This window comes from Hesperophylax consimilis, chromosome 14, assembly GCF_061612785.1.
Source record: "Hesperophylax consimilis isolate HC1 chromosome 14, BYU_Hcon_1.0, whole genome shotgun sequence".
NCBI classification, from domain to species: Eukaryota; Metazoa; Arthropoda; class Insecta; order Trichoptera; family Limnephilidae; genus Hesperophylax; species Hesperophylax consimilis.
The window spans coordinates 28,271,705-28,291,657 of NC_142849.1; the positions used below are offsets into that span (position 1 = coordinate 28,271,705).

The window sequence follows — 19,953 nt, forward strand, 5'->3', positions numbered from 1 at the left end:
AATACGTTTTAGGAACAGGAATCAGTCAGATTCAAATAAACATTAAAGACGGGTTGTTTCACAGAATTCGAACAGTTCATCAAATTTTAAAGTTGCTTTTCAAGTTTTGTGAAGGTTCTATTTAAGTTATGTTATTATTTCAGTTTTGTGTAGCAATTGGCCAATTATGATATAATAATAGATCAAATTTCAATGATGATTTTCAAGTTCTGTGAAGGTTCTGTTCAAGTTCTGTTATTATATAATTAAAGCTAAATTCTTGCAAAGAACTTCAAAAATAACTTTGAAATTTGGAAGAATTGTTCAAATTATCCGAAAAAACCCGTCCTAAATATCTCTTTTTATTCTTTTCAGTATCATCTGGTGTATGTTGGCTACTTCCAAAACCAAAACAACAGACATGAAAATGAAAATATGAAGAAAATCTACGGGACATTTGAATTATTTTTAAGAAAATAATATATGCTTGAAAGAAGAAATACAATTTATATTTACAATTGTTAAAAGTGATTAATGAACAAACGTGAACCGACTGCGGAAAATACATTTAGATTAGTTCTTAGGTAGAAAAAATGTTTTTCGAGTTTATTTTTGACGTCTTTGTAAACTTGAAGAATAAGCTGTAAGTATAAAGTGTATTCATTAAATATGAAATACTCTAAAACCAAACCCGGATAGTTTTTCTTTTAATTTAGTAGGGCATTCTTCTCAAACTGATGCGTCTATAAACTTATGTAATGTTCTGAAGCACGATTTTAGACCATAAAAATTAACAGAAACTCTAGAGTCTAAAACACTAGATGGATATAAAAGTAAAAAGTAAAAAATGCATGCAAAACTTAAAAGTAGACTTAGGTTAAATTAGTATTGATTGAAATAATATGTGGTATAGCATTCTACATGCATATACATTCCAAGCAGTTAAATAGCAGTGACGGCCCGTGACTTTTGAATGTAATAAGTTTAAAAAATTCGAGATCATTAATATTGTTTTGACCAAAACGATTTTTTTTCTAATCTACTAACTAGTTTTTTGTTTAAAGATTTTCAGGAAATTTCAGTTTGGCAGCGCACTGCACCAATTTCCTGAAAATCTTCATACGAAAAACCGAATTTACGAAAAAATAAAAAAAACTTTTCAGAAAAAAGGGCCTAAATAAGACCCTTGTGGTACACAACTTGAGCTATAAATTGGTCATAAATGTATCAGTTAGATAGTTAGCGAACCAGTCTATTAGTTTTACATCAATACCAAGCTTACATAGTTTAACTAGGAGAATTTTATGGCATGTTTAGTAAAAGTCCTTAATAAAGACCGTATATATGGAATATACTTAAGTTCTGTTAGCTAATGCGTTTTATATACTAATGCGTTTTCATATAACGAGAGATTTGTCATTGTGGATCTACCCGACGAAAATCCACGTTGATACGGTATAGTGAGATTGTAATAGTTTTTCAAAAGTATCAGAGTTATTGATAGCTTATATTTTAGCCTATAGTTGGTTATATCACATTTATTACCATTTTTGAATGTAGGTGTTAAATAATAACGTTTCCAAATGATTCTACATTATTTGTTATGGACTAATCTAAAGCTCCCTTATTGTATTGTATTGCTTCCGTATTGGCAAAAAAAGTTAGAAATATAAGAGCCCCTGTACTTTTTATTGAGAAACGGTTGATATTTGCCACCTTCATATGGACTCCACTTTACGATATATATAAAGAAAATATTGAAAGTATTCAGAAGAAATTTCTGCGTTACCTAAACCACAGAATGAGTACACCTAAACGGGGATACACAAATATGCTCTCGAAATATAACGTCTCCACTCTTACTAACCGGCGAACTTACCTTGACCTAATGACCTTGTACAAAATCTGTAACAACTTTATCGACTGTCCTGGCTTACTCAATCTAATAAACTTTAAAATACCACCCAGAACGACGAGGCTTAACGGCTTATTCAATATTAGCCGGACACCAGCCAAATGCTGGTGTCAGGGATCCAATCGGAAGAATGTGCGAATTGTATAGTAAAAATCAAAACCTGAAGGATTCCGACATATTTTTTTATACATATGGTACTTTTGGTAGGAAACCGAAGTCTGTTTTCCTATAAAAAAAAGAAAACGTGTACGTACTTCATTCACTATACTCTTTAAGTACTTTTTTATGATATATCTCTAAGCTTGTATAAAAAATATTTCTACACTATTTGACACTGAGCATTATCTATATAAAAAAATAACTTTCTTTTATACTTTTTCCTTATTTACATGTAAAAAATTATTTAAAATTGTTATCTACCAGTCAATCTGTGAGAAATAGTTACAGGCGAATTCTAAAGTTATTGTTTTACAAAATGATCTTTTAATTACTGTCTGTATCTGTGTTTTCTCCTTAAATAAAAAAAAAATAAAATAGAACGGGTTGCTTGTACGACTCGTTCTTGAGTTCAACAGCTCGGCTGTGGAAAGATTTCCTGTGTTTCTTCCCTCATATAATATGAGTGTCTTCAAGTCCCATGTTCACTCCTTCCTCTCCTCAAAAAGACCCTCCACAGAGCATACCCAAAGATGACATAGGCTCAGATAGTAAACCTACCAGTGGGAGGAAAGATTCAAAAGTACTCACATGGAATAAATAAATACTTTTTTAAAATAGAACATTTTTATTCATATTGTAAAATTAATAAAACATGAAATGGAAATTTTATATTTCATACTTTGTAAGTAGGTAGGTACTTGGTACATTTTTAGTGATATTGGAGAATTTTTTCACATAACAATAAAATCATATTTTATACAGTGGTTTCTTAAATTATAGTAAAATTAAAACTCTTTCCAGTGAGATAAATCAACAGATGGTATTTGGTGACTTTGGCAGTCTATCGGTTCGTTCCTGAAACAATCAGAAAATAAGGCAGTTAATTTACTAATAATCTCTTCAAATTATCAGAAATCCGGTTAAAAGCGGGATTGCAGGTTTTTAATGAATGAATTAACGGGTTTCCTGATAAACTTTGAGAAAATTGCTGGAGAAGCAGTAGACTTAAAATTAGTTTGAAATAAAATTTGAAAATTAAAATAAAAAATAGTGGACAAGATAGACATCTCTGGTCAGTTTTGTATAGATTTTGCTCTGCAGGTAAGTGATAATGAAATACAGTCATCTGTGCATTAATCAGCTGGATTCATCTGAATTATATTGTTTGACAAAAGAGGGCACCACTATTCCTGTTTGGTCGATTTAAGACTAAAATATTAAAATATTTTTATCACAAGAGAGTGACAGTACTTTTTGAATTAAAATGTGCTAATTCAATATTATTATTATTATATTATTGTCGTGACAGATAATAATTTCATGGTGCGAATGCAAGTGTTATTGTGCTGATTGTCGTCCGCTGCCGAATTTTGAGATTAAGGAATCACTGCAATCTCAATGCAAGTGATATATTCGGTGAGTTCTCTGTTTTTTGTCTTTGGTGGCTGGATGATTTGTTACGTCTCCTGCAGAATGAATTTTGTAATCAACCCATTTTTTCATAGGAAATGAATTATTCCCTGATGGTCTGTGTGGCTTCAAGCCAGATCATCACCAATTGCTAATATATAATCGTGATAATACACTATGTCAGAACTCGTGCTCGAACACGTGTTCTGCCATCTTCTTAATAATTTAGCAATACTCATTTTTCTCTGTTTGGGGATGCCATAGTCTCACTAGTTCCAGATCGTTGGTAGCAGTTGGGACTCTTGTGCGGTTTCACATAAATAAAGAAAATAAAAAAGGATGAAGAAAAATAAGTTTCTCTGTAATAAGCCTACGGGATGAAGGGGTGTTGTTTAGAGGCCTCAACTGAATGTTCTATCAAGTCAGTGCCATGAGCAAAGGCAGTTCACTCATAACTGCGATTGTTGTTGATACCGGCTGTTATTGCTGACTTGTGTGTTGTACAAGGCTATTAAATAAACAGAATGATTATACTATTTTTAACAGTGAAGTTTACTTAGCGACAGCACTGACATCGCAATTTGACCTATACTGTAGTCGGTCTTGGTCTATGACGTGTGACGTTGTCTGCTACAGCGAAATCTAAAGTTATTTACAAATTTATTTTACTAATACTAGAGCATGCTGATAACAGAGCTTTAAAAACAGGACATTTTCATAGAAAAAATGGGAGATAGCTGCATGCAATTTAACTTTTTTTTTTATAATTCGCGCAGACCCCTGAAAAATCACAAGGTATTATAATTGATTACGTTAAAAGTATTTAAAAAAAACGAAACAGGATCAATGCTTTTCAAAAGAAAAAAAAATTGCCTTTCGAAGTTAGTAAGCTAGTAAAATTACGACATCTATCTAAAGATGCGTTATATTCATACTAATCGAACAAATAGGTAGCACCGCTTATGATTAAAAGAATATGTATGTAAGAATGAAATGAAAAACAATATGAACGCCTCACTAAAGTCCACTGGACCTAGTTCAGTAAAACAATGCGCGTTGCGTGAGTAAAGTATCTTCACTCTAGTAATTCATCTATTCTATTTATTTATAAATACATGATATTTGACATACACATTTACAGATACAGGGTTTTCCAAAGTTTTTTTTTCTTATAATTTATTATTCATACTATCCATGTTGTAATTGTTAGTATGGTTACCCTATGCTTGTGTCTGATAAGCCAGCACAGGTACCTTGTACTTTAGTTAACAAAAGAATATTATTGTTGCCAACTTACTTACCAATGCTTCTTTTGTTAAAATTTTTGTTTTTATTTTACGTACATTTGTTACTAAAATTTTGTTTATTTTTGTCTACCGGTCTCGAAACGACCGTGTCATAAACTTTTCTTTTTTGGGTTAAAATTTAATGTTATTATTATATTAAGTTTACATATATGTATTTTTTTAAATGATATAATTGTAAAGCTGCACATCTTACATCCCAAGGAAATTGTGAATGTTATTGGAATTTCGGAATGCTTCCGATGTACCTAAAATGTGCTACATATTACTTATTTTTGAAGTTGTCGTTAAAAGAAATAATATTTTAAAAACTAGATAAAATTATCAGTAAAATATTTGCATTTGAAAAAAACATTGATCTTTCTAAAAACTACATTTTTAATATCAAACATGAAAATGTTAACAAAAAACTTACCAGGACATTTTGACTCGAAACGTCCATAATTTAGAAAGAATTAGATATTTAACATATTTCCTTTGTGTGGGTAATTAGTAATAAAAACTATCGATACACTTTTTATGCCGTTTATAAAATAAATACAAAAACATTTTAACTTTCACTTCGACAAAATATTATCTATGCAATAATGTATAAATATTTGATACCAGCTTAATAAAGAATAATTATTTATTTTTCCAATGACGAACATATCACATATCTACGCATTATAGAAAAAAAGATAAAAATACTTTTATAATGTATTGAAACCTCAGTCAGATCTGTCCTTCAAAGGCTATAATGGAATATGATGTTTGTGGCTAATAATGTCCTTCCGAGGCCTGATGGGTTAAAAAAAAGTAGAAAAATTCACCCGTAAAGCAGATGGATTATTATTAATAATAAAATAATATTTGTACCTGCTTTATAGCTTGCCTGATATTGATTTATAATACTTATCCGTTCCAATTGTGAAAATTAGAAGTTCATTAAATTAAGGGTCGTATTACGCAGGAATACAGAGGAATTTTCTCACTACCCACGCACCGAAATCCGAAAGTAGCATGCTCATGATAAATAAAAATTAATTTCAATATTCTTACCCGTGCAAATCAGACCTCATAAAGGCACTCGATGATTGGTGGTGAAGTTCTATGTGATCACTGTTATCACATATCAACCTCGACATAGACGTTTTCTTGATTTCAGACAGTTGAGCTGTAAAACAATAATATTAAAAAATATATATTGTTTCATAAAATTATATCCATTTTTTATGCAAGTCTAGCTTTATTATGGTGGTTCATCTTTTGTGTAAAATTAGGTTAAATGATTAATATATTTTCTGTATATTATAAAACATTATTGTTTTTGGAAAAAAACTTATATTCCATTTTGTCATGTTCATTCACATTTTTTTCAATTAAAAATTAAAAATTCTATCACACGTCGCCACTGCTCACGCTTGCACACGGTCGCAAAGGATCAAGTTATATGTGCTCCGTCTCATGTGCAGTACGGTGAGTACGGTGTTGCTGGAACGAGACGGAGTGCATATCACGTGATGCGCTAGGTAAACCCAGTGGCGGAAAATATATTTTAATTTCGTTGATGTTATTTTAATTTAAAGGACAGGAAAATAACATCTGATTTTTTTACTGCAAATGTGCTCAGGAATTGATGGTAAAAAACTGTTGGGTACGCGTTCTGTCTAATTTACGTTCGCCTGACATCATAGATCTTCATCCCATTTGAATTTCGTAATCGTAGGGAAATACAGTTTTTTTACATTGGAAATTTTGGCCAAATATTTGCATCACGAAATACGTTCACAAGGCATTTCTTATGTTCTTCTTTAAACTATGCAAAAAAGTATCCTAAAAGCTCAAAGATTTAAAAATAATTTAGTTTTTTTAATTACCGAAAGTGAAATGTCCAGGATTGGTGAGTGGTCCATGCTCGTAGAAATATCTGTCTCCCTTTCTGAGCCTGGAGAACTGATCGGCTATGATCTCGCGGAATGTATAACCAACCAGGGCATCCTCCTCCGGAGCCTCGAGCAGTCCTCCTAACCACAGGTCTATATCATCAGGAGCTCCATATACACTGCTGATTTGTTCGGCAATCTAAAGAAAAATATTATAATTATTGAAGAAGAATAGAATATTAATAAATATAGACGAGCCATGATACAAATAAATACAATGACACTGAAAATAGGGTCATGATAGTATGGTATGAGTAATCGTGTGAGGAGTGGATAGGAGTTTGGGGATCAGTGTGTACAGGAGTGAAGGACATATGAATCCATCCCTCGGGTCGAGGGGTCGTGATGATCCTGCTCAAAGAGGTCAAAAGGTCTCCCTCAACCAGCCTCTCCCAATACGGCCTGAAAAGCAGTCGGTGGGCAGACGTATCGGTAGCCAAGACTTGGATAAATCTCGCCTCATGAACCCTGGCACCCCTGCTAGTTCACCAAACGTAGTGAAACACTTGAGGTGACCTATAGCACAGGTGTTGGTCATCCAATAAATGGTTCATAAAGAAACAAAAGTATGCAGAATGATACAAAAATAAGTACGTGATTTTGCATAATTGGTCATCTTGACCTCTTCGCTGTCTTCTGGTACAATCTCCTTTTATTACAATGCATTTAAAAAATAACACTTACAGAATGGCCAAAATCATGGAAACTTTTGATCCTTGGAAGACCCACTAGCTCTCTATAGTCGTTATAGCTTCTGATACCATGATCTCTTCCTCGCTGGATGTTAAGGGAAGCTAGGTCTATGCCATGAGGGTTCCCTCCGCGGAACAGGTATTGGGTCAACTGAAATCAAATATTACTTTGTAAACCAGTTTCTAGATGGTAGATTTTAACAATTACAAATGTTTTTCCTGATTGAGTTCATTTAACTAACCTGAACGGTGAGGGACGGATCTGTCTCCTGCATGGGCTGAGTAGTCAACGATATGAGCATTCTATCGTAGAATTCGCTGATCCTCATTCTCGCAGGGTGAAACATTACTTCGGGAATAGAAATCACTTCGTCTATCTCATGTCCTTGTGGGATCCTGCAGGATGACAAGGAAATAGACAGTTACAAAATGGCTGGTTTATACATGTACAATGTACTTAAATGAGAAAAAAAAAAAAGTTTTCCTCGAACACACTTGTGTCCAGTTTAAAAAATCACGAAACACGAAATTTAAAAAAAAATGTATCAAGAAAGAGTAATTATACGGTTTATGAAAGCAAAGACAAACGGCAGAGATAAACGCAAAAAAATGTGACAAGTCAAGTTAAGACCTCACTAGTAGTCATGGAAGTCTAATATTTCGTAACTTGCTTAGTGACAGACAAAAAAACATTCAGACTTAGACTAAAACAATCGAGGTCTAGAATTGAGTTTACTATTCTGGACAACGATGAAGAGTATCCATAATTAGTTGAGTGTTGATTGAGAGCATTTCATTTATTGAGTCTATGGAGGGGGATATTGAATGGGACGAGTTTTTGGAAAAGTAGATGAAACAGAATAAGAATTAACAATTTTATAGAAACATAAGAGGTCATTTTTTTCGTACGATCTTCCGAAGGAGAAAGGTTTAGAGTGAGTTCGATGTCATCATGAGTATGTATAATGAGCAAAATAATAGCATATTCTGATAGTGGATGCTTTCATAAACTTACTGTAGCTTTCCATTGACCGTCGAGTGGCCAAACCGAAAAGCAGCTGTAACGAATTCATTTGTAAGGCTAGGATTTGTTTTCATGTCATAGTCAAGAGAGAATCCATGTTGGGGATCCAGCTCAAACTCTTCCATTGCACGTTCACCTTGAAAAAGCATTGCGCAGAAATTTGTTAGCATAACAGATTAAATTTCATGGAAATTAAGACGATGGTTTTTTACATTAAACCCACACAGGAGGCCCCGAGGAAAATAATTTGGGCCTATTTCATCTTTTAAGATGCTGTGTAGGGGTCTTTTTTAAGGAAAGGAAGGTGAGGTAGTTCTGGGAATTCTCGTATTTGTAGTTGATTGTTACCTCGAGGTATCGCGCTCGGAATTATTGTCGGTCTGTCGTTAAAAATATAAACAATCAAAGAAAGTAATTGTTTTTTTTTTCGAAGAATAGTTCTTCTATAAGCTTTTCTCTTAGTGATGGCACTATTTATTTAATTAAAAGACGTATAACTTCGTTTACATCATTTTTTTTTGATACACTGTTAATATAAACTTTTGATGCAAACAAGAGTTATTTATCTTTTAATTAAATTATATGATTGTGCAGAGAGATGCTACCTTAGTAAATTAGGTATCCTTCCTATCCTTGTTTACATCCTAAATCTAATTTTCCTCAATTCCTTCAAAAGCCACATCATTTTTTTGTTTCTTTTGTGGTCTATATTTCAAATTATATAAGGGTTATGCAGAAAATATCTGAATAGGGTAACTTACCAATAACAAGGGGGAGGTATTCATTGTATATAATGTGTTGATACTCCGCAATGACAATTTTTCTTGCTTCCAAGAAAGCCAACTGATCTGACCAATGGGGATTTAGTTTACATAAAATTTCAGCGATCCTATTATGTTCCCTTGTGAAGATCAGATGGACAGCAACGAGAGATATCATCTGATTAGCACGACCATCACCTTCAAGAAAAACAATAAATTAACATTTAAACAAGGAAAAATAAGCCGGGAAGAAATGTAGATATTCAGAAAAAACACATTAGTGAATGATTAAGTGAAATAGTGGATGAATGGACAGTCTTAAATTCCCAGTAATAACCCTATAATAATAATAACTATTTCATTGGCATTATTAAACCTTTCAGTATGTATATTTGAAAATACATAGATTTCAGAATGTTTTACTTACTATCTAGAGCGAATAAAAATTGACGGTATTCCGAATGTTGGTATAGCTGGCTTTTTACGCAATTTTTAAAAATTGAAATGTAGCTATTAGTTCATGCGGTAGTCATTTATTTTTAATTTGACAGGCGACTTTTGTGTTCAATCTCGACCGAAGTTTTTGTGATGTAAGTTGTGAAGGTGTTTTCTCAGAGTTTATTTTTATGTCAATTTACATTTATTTCATAATATGTTCTATTTTCTATATCTGTGTAAGATTTTTCATTGTATGTGGAACACGCCCTCTGAGACCTAATGTACCATCAAATGAAAGTAGCTATAACTTCTAAACTATTGGAAAAAAACACAAAATAACTGTACGAATTGTTACTCAGCATCAAATAGTTTCTACGACTGCCAGTTTCAATTCAGGTCTGAAAAGGTTGTAAATAATAAATAAGTTATATTTAGGGGAACCAACCAGATTTAAAACAGGCAGATCCCTGTTCCATTGTAATACAGTCATTCTTATCATCACTCAGTGGTAGTAGATCTCTTCCAAAATCCGTGAACATCTTCAGCCTCCCACCGGACCACTGTCTCAGGGGACTTAAGGTGTTGGGGTGGGACCCATATATCAGAGACAGATCCAAGAAGTGGGTGACGCCATTCATCTTTAACAAAAAACAAGATTCCATCAAACTAAATAATTGGAGTCCAACACACACGGAGATCTAAATCGGAACACGTATTCAAGCACCTGCTATAATATAAAGACGAAATGAGAACATATTATAAGATGAGAAGCATACTAGGGCCCGTTCTTTTTACGATTTACATAAATTAACTTTGCAGCATGAAAATAGACGGTGAAATAGTTAGCTATGCTGACGACACAGTTTTACTCTTCAAATCTAAGGATTGGAATAATGTATATAACATAGCGAATTTGGGAATCTCGCAAGTGAAAACATGGCTAGACTCAAACATACTTACACTGAACATATCAAAGACACAATTCACAACATACAGTATAAATAGCACGGGACAGCCAAAAAACAACACAAACACCATATAAATACACGAATGTTTAAACACCAACATCTGCAATTGCCCTCCTCTAGAAAAAACAGAACAAATAAAGTATCTAGGAATCGTAATTGACCATAACCTAAGATGGATACCTCACATCAAACAACTCACAAATAAACTTCTCAAAACAATACACATTTTCCTAAACATAAGAAACATATATAAAATAAAACAATTGAAAACAATTTATTTTGCACTCTGCCAATCAATAATAGAATATGGAATTATTGCTTGGGGAGGAGCAACAAACTCGGCTATCAATTACATAGAAACCGCACAGATAACGATCTTAAAGGTAATAATAAAAAAAACATAGACTGACTGATACAGACCAAATATTCAACAGCTGTGACGTACTAGATATACGCCAATTATACGTTAAAACACTAGTAAACTACATTTTTGACAAAAAAAATAAATTTCAAAATGCACAAAATAGCACTAACAGACCAGTTAGACAAGCGTACAAAGAAAACATAAAAACTCCGACAGTAAATTCAAGCTTTGGACAAAGACACTATCAATACCATGCTCTAAAAGCTTTCAACAGTCTAAAAATTGAAATTAAAATTGAGGAAAGTAAAAATAAATTCACACACAAAATTACAAAATGGATTAAAGAACAAAAAAGACAATATTACCAAAATGTCATAGCATAAAATAAAAATAAAACCTACACGTAACACACAAAACCAAAATAAACACACATCACTCACAAACACACAAGATTATATATTAAATGTATTATTTTATCTTATATTGTAGATTGTATTTAGATTATATTTTCATATAATAAAATGAAGGCCTCAGCACGGACAAGCCACCCAGTGAGGCCAACATTACTGGAAAACTTTGAAATGTAAAAAAATATTGTACCAAATAAAAAAAAAATATATATATATATATATATATAATTTTTATGAACACATTTTCCGACATAGTGATAACACATTCGTACTTTATAAAAGGAACTCATAACAAATTATGTAAAAGATGAACACTGATTGTGACCTAAATGCTAGTTCAAAGAGATGCAAAGCAGAATAATATACAAAAATTCAGTCAATTTGAAAAATAATATATTTTATGGTTGAAAAGACCTTACCTGTTTAGCATACCCAAGGGAGCAATCGTGATTAGGGGCGAGCTGCGTCCTCACAAAATTCATACACCTTTGGCCATATTTACCATAGAAATCGTCTTTTGAATCCAACTCAATGGGGTAGCAGGCAAAATGCTGGAGTTCTTTTGGTAGGGCAGTCGTGCCGTCTTCACTGCAACATGATATCGCACTTCCATTCCCTGGAATCAATATTTTCGCAATCGGTTAGTTTGTGGTGGTTCGTGTCACATCTCATTGGGAGTTCAATCGAAGATTAAGAAGGGAGAAAAATATTCTCCAGAAATGCGAAAAAAAACTACGTTTGTCTTTCCCGCTATCTTTTGGGATGTTGTGTGGAGGGTCTTTTTAGTAAAAGGAAGGAAAGGAAGTTCTGGTAAGGGAGAAGGTATGAGGATTGGGTAGGAATCTAGGGATCAGTATGTCCAGGAGTGATGGACATCCTCTTCCGATCTGGTACGCCACACAGCTGTTGGGCAGGCGCATCTTGAACACACCTCACCCGATGAACACGGGCACCCCTGCTAAATCACAAAACGTAGCGAACCACTTGGGTGACCTATGGCAGAGGTGTTGGTTACTCAATAAATGGTTTCCGGGGCGGCGATACTCAAACCTGCCTCCCAAATTGGGTCACATTATTTGTGCAACAATTATTATATACAGATCTTTCAATTGCATAATATTTTTTGAAACGTTTACCAAAAGTAAGTGTGACGCTCGACGATACATCGTGCGCGATGAACTGTCCGAATTGCATGGTGAGGAGGTTGGCACGTTGGTGAGGGCGGTCCTTATCGAGGACCAGCTTAGCGGAGGCTGCTCTAGCAGGACAGAGTGGAGACGTTGTTCCTCGGGGACTCCAGATTCCTGGAATTCGATATTTAATTAAAGTTTACGTCAATATTTTATGGGTTATATGAGTCATATTTCTGAACATAGAGGTAACGTGTTCATAAATATTTGTATTTTAACGCGCAAAACACTATAATTTAGAGAGTGATTACAGTAGACGTACAGACACATTCAGCTTCCAGTGATAAAGGTCACGTCAAGTAGGATAGATTCCTACTCCCGGCAATTCATCCATTTCGTAAACAATTCATTTCAGCAACAACCATATATTCCTCCCTACCAGTAGAACCACAACGTTAGCCATATACGCAGGAAAGCAAAATAATCCGTCAAAAACTGTCTACGATAGCCCTCTAAAATAACCCCGCAGAAACCGAAGTGTTAAGTCCAATTCTCGAAGCTAGAACGAAAAGCAAAGGAGCCCATTTTGATGACCATAAACCATGTGACCAGTAAAAATGATAGAAATAACAAATAAAAATTATAATAAAAAGAGTGACACTTTGCTGCAATTACTAAAAATAAAGACTGTCGTGTATTGCTTCTTCGGTGGAATTAAATGACTTGCCTACCATCATCATAATATGGAGGTAACAATCTCTCTGTGGCAGTGCGGGCAGCTCCCCATGAAGTGTGTATGAGGTTGTTGCAGGTTCCATCCAGAGTTCGATACTTGCTGAGAACTTGCTTTTGGCAAGAGGGCTGGGGAGGACATGGAGGCTCTGAAAGACACACATTCCTTGTTGAATTTACCGACACATGTATTTTTTTAAATAGTCGAACATTCCTGGTTAGAGATAACCTCATCAAAATTAACTACAACGTTGGAATTTCAAAAAATTTGTCATCTTTCTTGTATTATTGTGTAAATTAATCTGCCGTGCATTTTACCCTAGGACACCTTATGTAATACTAACTGTAAATATACATCACATAGTACCGATGAATCTAGGGTGAAATTGAAAAGAACTGAAAACGTAAAAGCGGTGTTAAAACAATAGAGTATTTTGTATATCATCAACTAATTATGGATACTATTCACCATTGTCCAAAATATGTATACTGGTCAAGACTGATCAACTCAAGACAGATCTCCATGATTTTTTGGTTTAAATCTAAATAACTTCTGTCTGTCACTACTAAGCAAGTGAGAAAAAATTATAATAAATTGTTACAATTTCAAGAAAGGGCTTCATTTGACTTGTCACTTCTATTTTATTATGTTTATTTCTGTCCATTGACTTTGTTTAATCTGTATACCGTCCTTTACTTATAATTTAGATTTTCTTCATATTTCACGTGACAAGTTTTGTAAATAAAATTATTATCCTTTTATTGCTGCTCCTGAAAAAAGGAATTAAATTCATTATTTAAAAAATAATTCAAAATGGACCATGGATTAAGCTCTGCTCTGGGTAACAGAAGCGTCTTCTTCATATAGGATATGTATCCTATCCATCAATGCCGCATCACATGACATTATCCAATATAGGTTGTAGACGTCGATGATGATACTTCCGTAGCAAGTAAAAATACAGTTTCTTCCTATCGAATCTCAAGGAAGATACCAGATTTTTATTACCACGGCAGAATACTTGGTCGATGTAAAGTTCTCTTGGGTTTGACTCATGGTTCGAAAGTAGGACAAATACTGGAGAAATACAAAAATAAACATCTGTGATAAGAACTTGCGCTCAAGTATTGTGAACTAGGGGCAGAAATAACGGCAAAAGAAATACCCGATTGTTCAACGTCATAATATGAGGAGCCGTTAGAAGCTGAGAGAAGACTAGAGCTAAAAATATGTGGTAAGGAACAAAAATATAGACCTTCAAAATTAAAACCATCAATTCTGAAAACGAAGAGTCTGACGATAATTTTACTCGCGGTCACTAAAATCGCACCTATTGCAGTTATTAGATAACAAAGCAATCAGCTCTTTTGGATGTGAAGCATCGTCGCCTTGATCCACGTATCCAAATGAAGCCACCAATCTCTTAAAACCGTTGGAAAACCCGTGGAACGGCAAAATGGCTTAAGTTTAGGCGCCGAGTAACATCACACTGTTACATCCCTGTGATTGCAGTAGTGCCACCACTTGCACGTCTTCCTCACCAGTGGTGTCCATTTGAAAGGGTTATTTTCTAGCGCTAAATATTCACATACGTCCTTTTCGAGGTTCAGATAATGAATTACTTGCATTTGACTTAAACTGCTCCTTGTATAGCCAAGAAAGATGACACAAGTTCTGAAACCTCTAAAGAGTTGTGCAACATTTTTTTAAAGTCCCGTACTCCGAAAATTTGAATCGTTTATTTAATGAAATTATTGTCTGATTAGAGGTCGTTAAATGTATTTTCAATTGATATCAATCTTGTTTGGGTTACATGTATTGGCTCGGGGCTGGGGTCTCGGGGAAACATACGCTTGAAACTTATTTTCGAAGATGTGCGATTTTTGTGACGCCTATAGTAGTAGAAAAATGATAAATAACACATTACCTTCAAGCTTCATTCTGCTGAGACCCAAAGAAATATCCTCATTGGATATACTTTCACGTTCCTTGAGAGCTTGCATAGCGAATAAATTCAGAAAAGCCCCGGCTCCAATTTTTGATGTCTCCAGTGGATTTATAGAACGCTGGGACTAAAAAATGAAACAGATAATATATTAATAATTAATAAATGTTTGTCTCTTAAAGTGCTCAAAATTCAAATCATTTAAAAAGTTAATGATCTCGGAATAATTATTATTGATGCAAATCTTAAATGGAAGGACCAAATTGTTAAAAAGATTAATTAAAATGTTTATGAAAATAGCAACATTTTTGTCATTAAAAAACTTGTATTTAATGCACTATGCATTAATTCAATCCATTTTACAATATGCCAAGCCGTTAGTAGTTAGCGGTCAGAAAAGTATTTATAATTCTAGCCTGAATCTAGTAAATATAGTACAAAAACGGATCAATAAAATTATACAAAAAAAAAGATTATTCCACACAATAAATATTCCAATAATTTCAAGTAACAAATATTGGTGAAGTATTTAAAAACAATTCAATGCTTCAACAAACTAGTTGTCCGAAGACTAATTTAAAATACTAAGACAAATTTAATACACTAATGAACAGTCAAATGCAATTACAACACTTCAAAAACAGTTAGAAATATTCGACAATCAAAGAAACTAAAAAACCATACAAACACACATAAAATTGTTACACCCACATAATATTCCAATATAACTTACTAAATTATTAAGTGACCGGATAACTCATCAAAATGACAATTCAACACACCGATAAAAAGTGTTAAAAAGCTATAAAAAGTGATGAAACAAAAACTATAATAAATAGGGTTCATATGCAACTATTTAACCTAGTTTTTGTTTCATCACTTTTAATGACTTTATATCACCTTTTGAAGGTGTGTTGAATTGTCATTTTGAGGAGTTATCATGGAACACTGGGGCCTTACAAATAAATGTGTTTTAATTTTACAAAACTGATAAACAACCATTATGTATCTTAAATAGTTGTGTAAAATTTAAAATACTACGATTTAGTAAGGGGTTAAGTCATTATATAACTTTATAATTAATTATTAAAATAAACATAATAATTTAAGCTGTCGGTTTATCGGTACTTCGGTGCATCTGTGCATGCGTGAAGTGATGTGAAATATTCCTATGCATTCCTGCGTAACGCGTAAAAATAAAATAAATTAAGCCCCAGCATACCCAATTTCTACCTATTTATAAACAACTTTTTCGTTGACTCTTCAAGTTTTTAAGTACCAAAAAAGATATATGTTATTTTGAAGATAATATCTATTCATTTATTATGCCGAAATGTTAATTATAAGAAATTTCCTCGATAGAAAAAAAATAGCAAAGAAAGCTCCGAAAATTATTTAAAACACGTTTTGTTCTGTTATTCAATATGTTAGAGGCATGAAAAATTTCACAGTATATCTTTAAATGCAACTAAAGCATTTGTAGAGAGATTTTTGCTCTATTTCAAACGAGTAGTGTTTTATTAAATATTTTCACCATTTTCACTTAATTATTATCGTTTTCAACATTAACTCGCTCTCTCTAACAATCGTATTTACATATCTATCTTTCACACCATCTTAGAACGCTTACTACGGGGCCTTAAGAAACAGCCACCTCTATGATGGAATGCCCGGAACTAATTAAAAAAAATCAATTAAGAGTGCCAATCAGACTAACCATACAAAACACATATTAAACATGCCTAAATGCAACACTAACTCAAAACAAAACACATTACCACGCTCCACAAATTTTTAACACTCCATTCAGGAAATTCGACTTATTTGACACACCTAGCACCTCACATTTCAAAACATAAAATCAATAAATAACATTCACAGAATAAGCATTACTCAATATATACTGGTTCCACCCTCTTCCCTTACCTCTCTTATATAATAAAAATATATAGGAAATAATTATACATATGTCACTAAATATTATTGTGTGCAGTGAACTCTTAGGACGGGTTGTTTCGGAGAATTTTAATAATTCTTCAAATTTAAAAGTAAATTTTTAAGTTGCGTGAAAGATTTTTCAAGTTCTGTTAAGCAACTAGCCTATAATGTTATAATAACAGAACTTGAATAGAACTTTCACAGAACCCGAAAATGATCGTTGAAATTTGATGAATTGTTCAAATTCTCCGAAACAACCCGTCATTAGTTTTCAAAGTCATTATGAGAACTAAATAATCTGTCAACAATCTTAACAAAATAAATACAATTATTTTTATAAGCAATAATTATTAGCATGAAACACTCATCCACATTGAAAAATCTCCTGATAAAAGATACACGACGCCAACGGGACTTGAACCCGTGTCCTTTCGATTTCCGGTCGACAGCTCTGACCACTGAGCTATGGCGGCTTATCTCTTATCCTCGAAATAATTCAATAATATACTAGTGTTTCATTCAACAATTACTGCTTATTACATTTTTTCACCTGAAAACAACAAACTTTATTTTATAATAAGGGATAAGAGATAAGTCGCCATAGCTCAATGGTCAGAGCTGTCGACCGGAAATCGAAAGGACACGGGTTCAAGTCCCGTTGGCGTCATGTATCTTTTATCAGGAGATTTTTAAATGTGGATGAGTGTTTCAGGCTAATAATTATTGCTTATAAAAATAATTGTTACCCTCTGTGCTATGCATAAAAAAATCTTGTCTTAAACATTACTTTACCAAAAAAATAATAAAATAAATACACATTTAGAATAAAGAATTATTGTCAAATTAATAAAATAATGTTGGTACCTAATTTGCCACTTATTTCATATGATTTATGTGCTTTTTTATTTGTATTGTGTTTCAATTTTAAAAATTAATAGTTCATTGAACTTGAATAATTGTACGCATCACCCATGCGCCGACAGCCAAAATTAGCTTGATTAATCATTGTTGTAGTTTTTAACAATTAAGGTTTCTACATAGACATATGAATATTAGTAGACCTGCCCTAAGTGATTAAAAGCGTATTATCCCCACTCCCCATACCGGTTCCATTGGAGCCGGCTGGGCTCGCGTATGGCCTCAAGTGAAATTTGAAAACGTGACGTCATCATTCTTGTGCGAACTATGGTCGAGGCATCATCGCTTCATTTTACGAAATAACACGGCAAAATGTTGACTTGTGATATGAAAACTTGTAAAAATAGATGTGAAAAAGAGAATAAACCCAATTGTCGTATTACATTCCATAAGTAAGCATTATTTTACTTTATTTTAAGCTTATTCACACCGTATTATATGGATCAGTTTTAGAAACATATACTATCACATCACAATGTAGCGATTCTCAAGTGTGCTCATCGTTGTTTACTGGGGTAAGTAAATTATGAAACATTTGTAAAAGTGTCTTAACTAAATACTCTGAAACTAACTACGACTCTGCAAACAGAAGAAATTTACTTGGCCGAATTTGGACTTTGCAAATTAGTTCATAACGTGGCGAGTAATTTGCGCTCCCATGTAAAAATGTCTATTCATTCAAAAGCAGATTTTACTTTTAAGAAGTAAATGGTGATATTATAATGCGAGATGCCTATTTACTGTCAGATTGATTTATTGACGAATCACAGTCAGCTTAACCCCCTTCGTTCTTCAACAGTTGATTTTACCTCTCGCCATTATCTTCTCGTCTATTAATTCCCATGTCTGTGGGTTTCTACAATTTTTACCAACAAGTGCCAACGACATGGTGAATTTTTTTTAGAATTTCTTAGAATCGAAATGCTCCCTAGGTATCTAAAATGTGCTATAATTACTTGCTTTTAAAGTTGTCGTTAAAAGAAATACTATTTTAGAAACGAGATAAAATTATCTTTGAAATATTTGCATTTGATAAAAACATTGATCTTTCTAAAAAAATATTTTGAAATAATTCGATATTTATAAAACATATTCCCTTTGTGTAGGTAATAACTAATAAAATTCTCACTTAATTTTTTATACCGTTTAACATAAATTTTTTTAAAATTTTCAACTGTCATTGAAAAAATGCCAAAAATCGTAATCAAGAACTTTGATAATTAAAAAAATATATATCCATGTAATAACGTAAAAAATATTTGATAAACTCAGTGAAGAATAATTATTTATCTTTTCAATAACGAGCATATCACATATCTACGCTTTATAAAAAAATACTTTTATAATGTATTGACGCCCCGGTCAGATCTGTCCATCAAAGGCTATAATGGAATATGATGCTTGTGGCTAATAATGTCCTTTAGAAGCCTGAAGGGTTAAATGTTACCTGAAAATGTCCAAAGGTTGGAGATCCTCTAGAGACGACAGTTTGGTGATTAGTTGAGCCCATAATATCGCTCTCCTTCTCTAGCAATCTAGCCAGTCGCAGTTTAGCTTTTATAGAAGCATCTTTCAGGGATTTCAGATCGTGAGCGAGATTACGGCGAGCTTTCAAGTCTTCAACAGCTAGAAAAATTAAATATACAGTATTAACTTTATTTGTCAAAATATCTTAGCATAAGTTTAAAATGTGCCACCAGAATGAAAACAATAAATACATTATTTGTTACTAGCTATAACGTTGCTGTAGCTCAGTCTGTCTGTGCAGATAGAGAAACAATAGAGCGTTTTACTTTTACCTCCAACAGATGGCGCTGTTTTTCATCATAACCATGTTTTTACCTGTCACAGGTGATCTATATAAAATAGGTATATAAAAACACACGCGTATTTGAATGCAAAGTTGTATAAAAATTTCAAAGCAATCGGTGAATAACATT

General features: G+C 33.1%; 2 protein-coding genes across 5 annotated transcripts in view; one reads left to right on the plus strand and one right to left on the minus strand.

The window, feature by feature from the left end:
• LOC149418163 (synaptic vesicle glycoprotein 2B-like) overlaps positions 1 to 2,739 on the plus strand; it is a 34,527-nt gene extending 31,788 nt beyond the window's left edge. For 3 of the 4 annotated variants that reach the window (XM_089639703.1, XM_089639705.1, XM_089639706.1), the window contains exon 11: positions 355 to 2,737. In XM_089639703.1, coding sequence (XP_089495829.1) covers positions 355 to 404 — 50 coding nt within the window. In that variant the 3' untranslated portion in view covers positions 405 to 2,737. Of the gene's footprint in view, positions 1 to 354 lie in introns of all 4 variants that reach the window. The other variant, XM_089639702.1, reaches the window with a different exon arrangement.
• A 13-nt stretch (positions 2,740 to 2,752) lies between these two features.
• On the minus strand, positions 2,753 to 19,523 carry Pxt (chorion peroxidase). The gene is made up of 13 exons (XM_089639700.1): positions 19,461 to 19,523; positions 15,140 to 15,284; positions 13,211 to 13,360; positions 12,486 to 12,653; positions 11,769 to 11,965; positions 10,053 to 10,245; positions 9,170 to 9,367; positions 8,400 to 8,544; positions 7,627 to 7,780; positions 7,377 to 7,535; positions 6,627 to 6,831; positions 5,809 to 5,923; positions 2,753 to 2,908 (listed from the first exon to the last, which is right to left on the minus strand). The coding sequence occupies exons 1-13, from the start codon at positions 19,521 to 19,523 to the stop codon at positions 2,839 to 2,841; spliced, it is 1,962 nt and encodes a 653-aa protein (XP_089495826.1). The 3' UTR covers positions 2,753 to 2,838.
• Between the last annotated feature and the right edge of the window lie 430 nt (positions 19,524 to 19,953).

Excerpts from the sequence above, each read along its gene's own strand:
- Pxt (XM_089639700.1), bottom strand. The coding sequence starts at position 19,523 with ATGGGCTCAACTAATCACCAAACTGTCGTCTCTAGAGGATCTCCAACC. Across the intron at positions 10,246-11,768 it reads CCCTTGGGTATGCTAAACAG|ATGAATGGCGTCACCCACTT; the intron begins GTAAGGTCTTTT and ends TTTTTGTTAAAG. Across the intron at positions 7,536-7,626 it reads ATCCGTCCCTCACCGTTCAG|TTGACCCAATACCTGTTCCG; the intron begins GTTAGTTAAATG and ends ATTTGATTTCAG.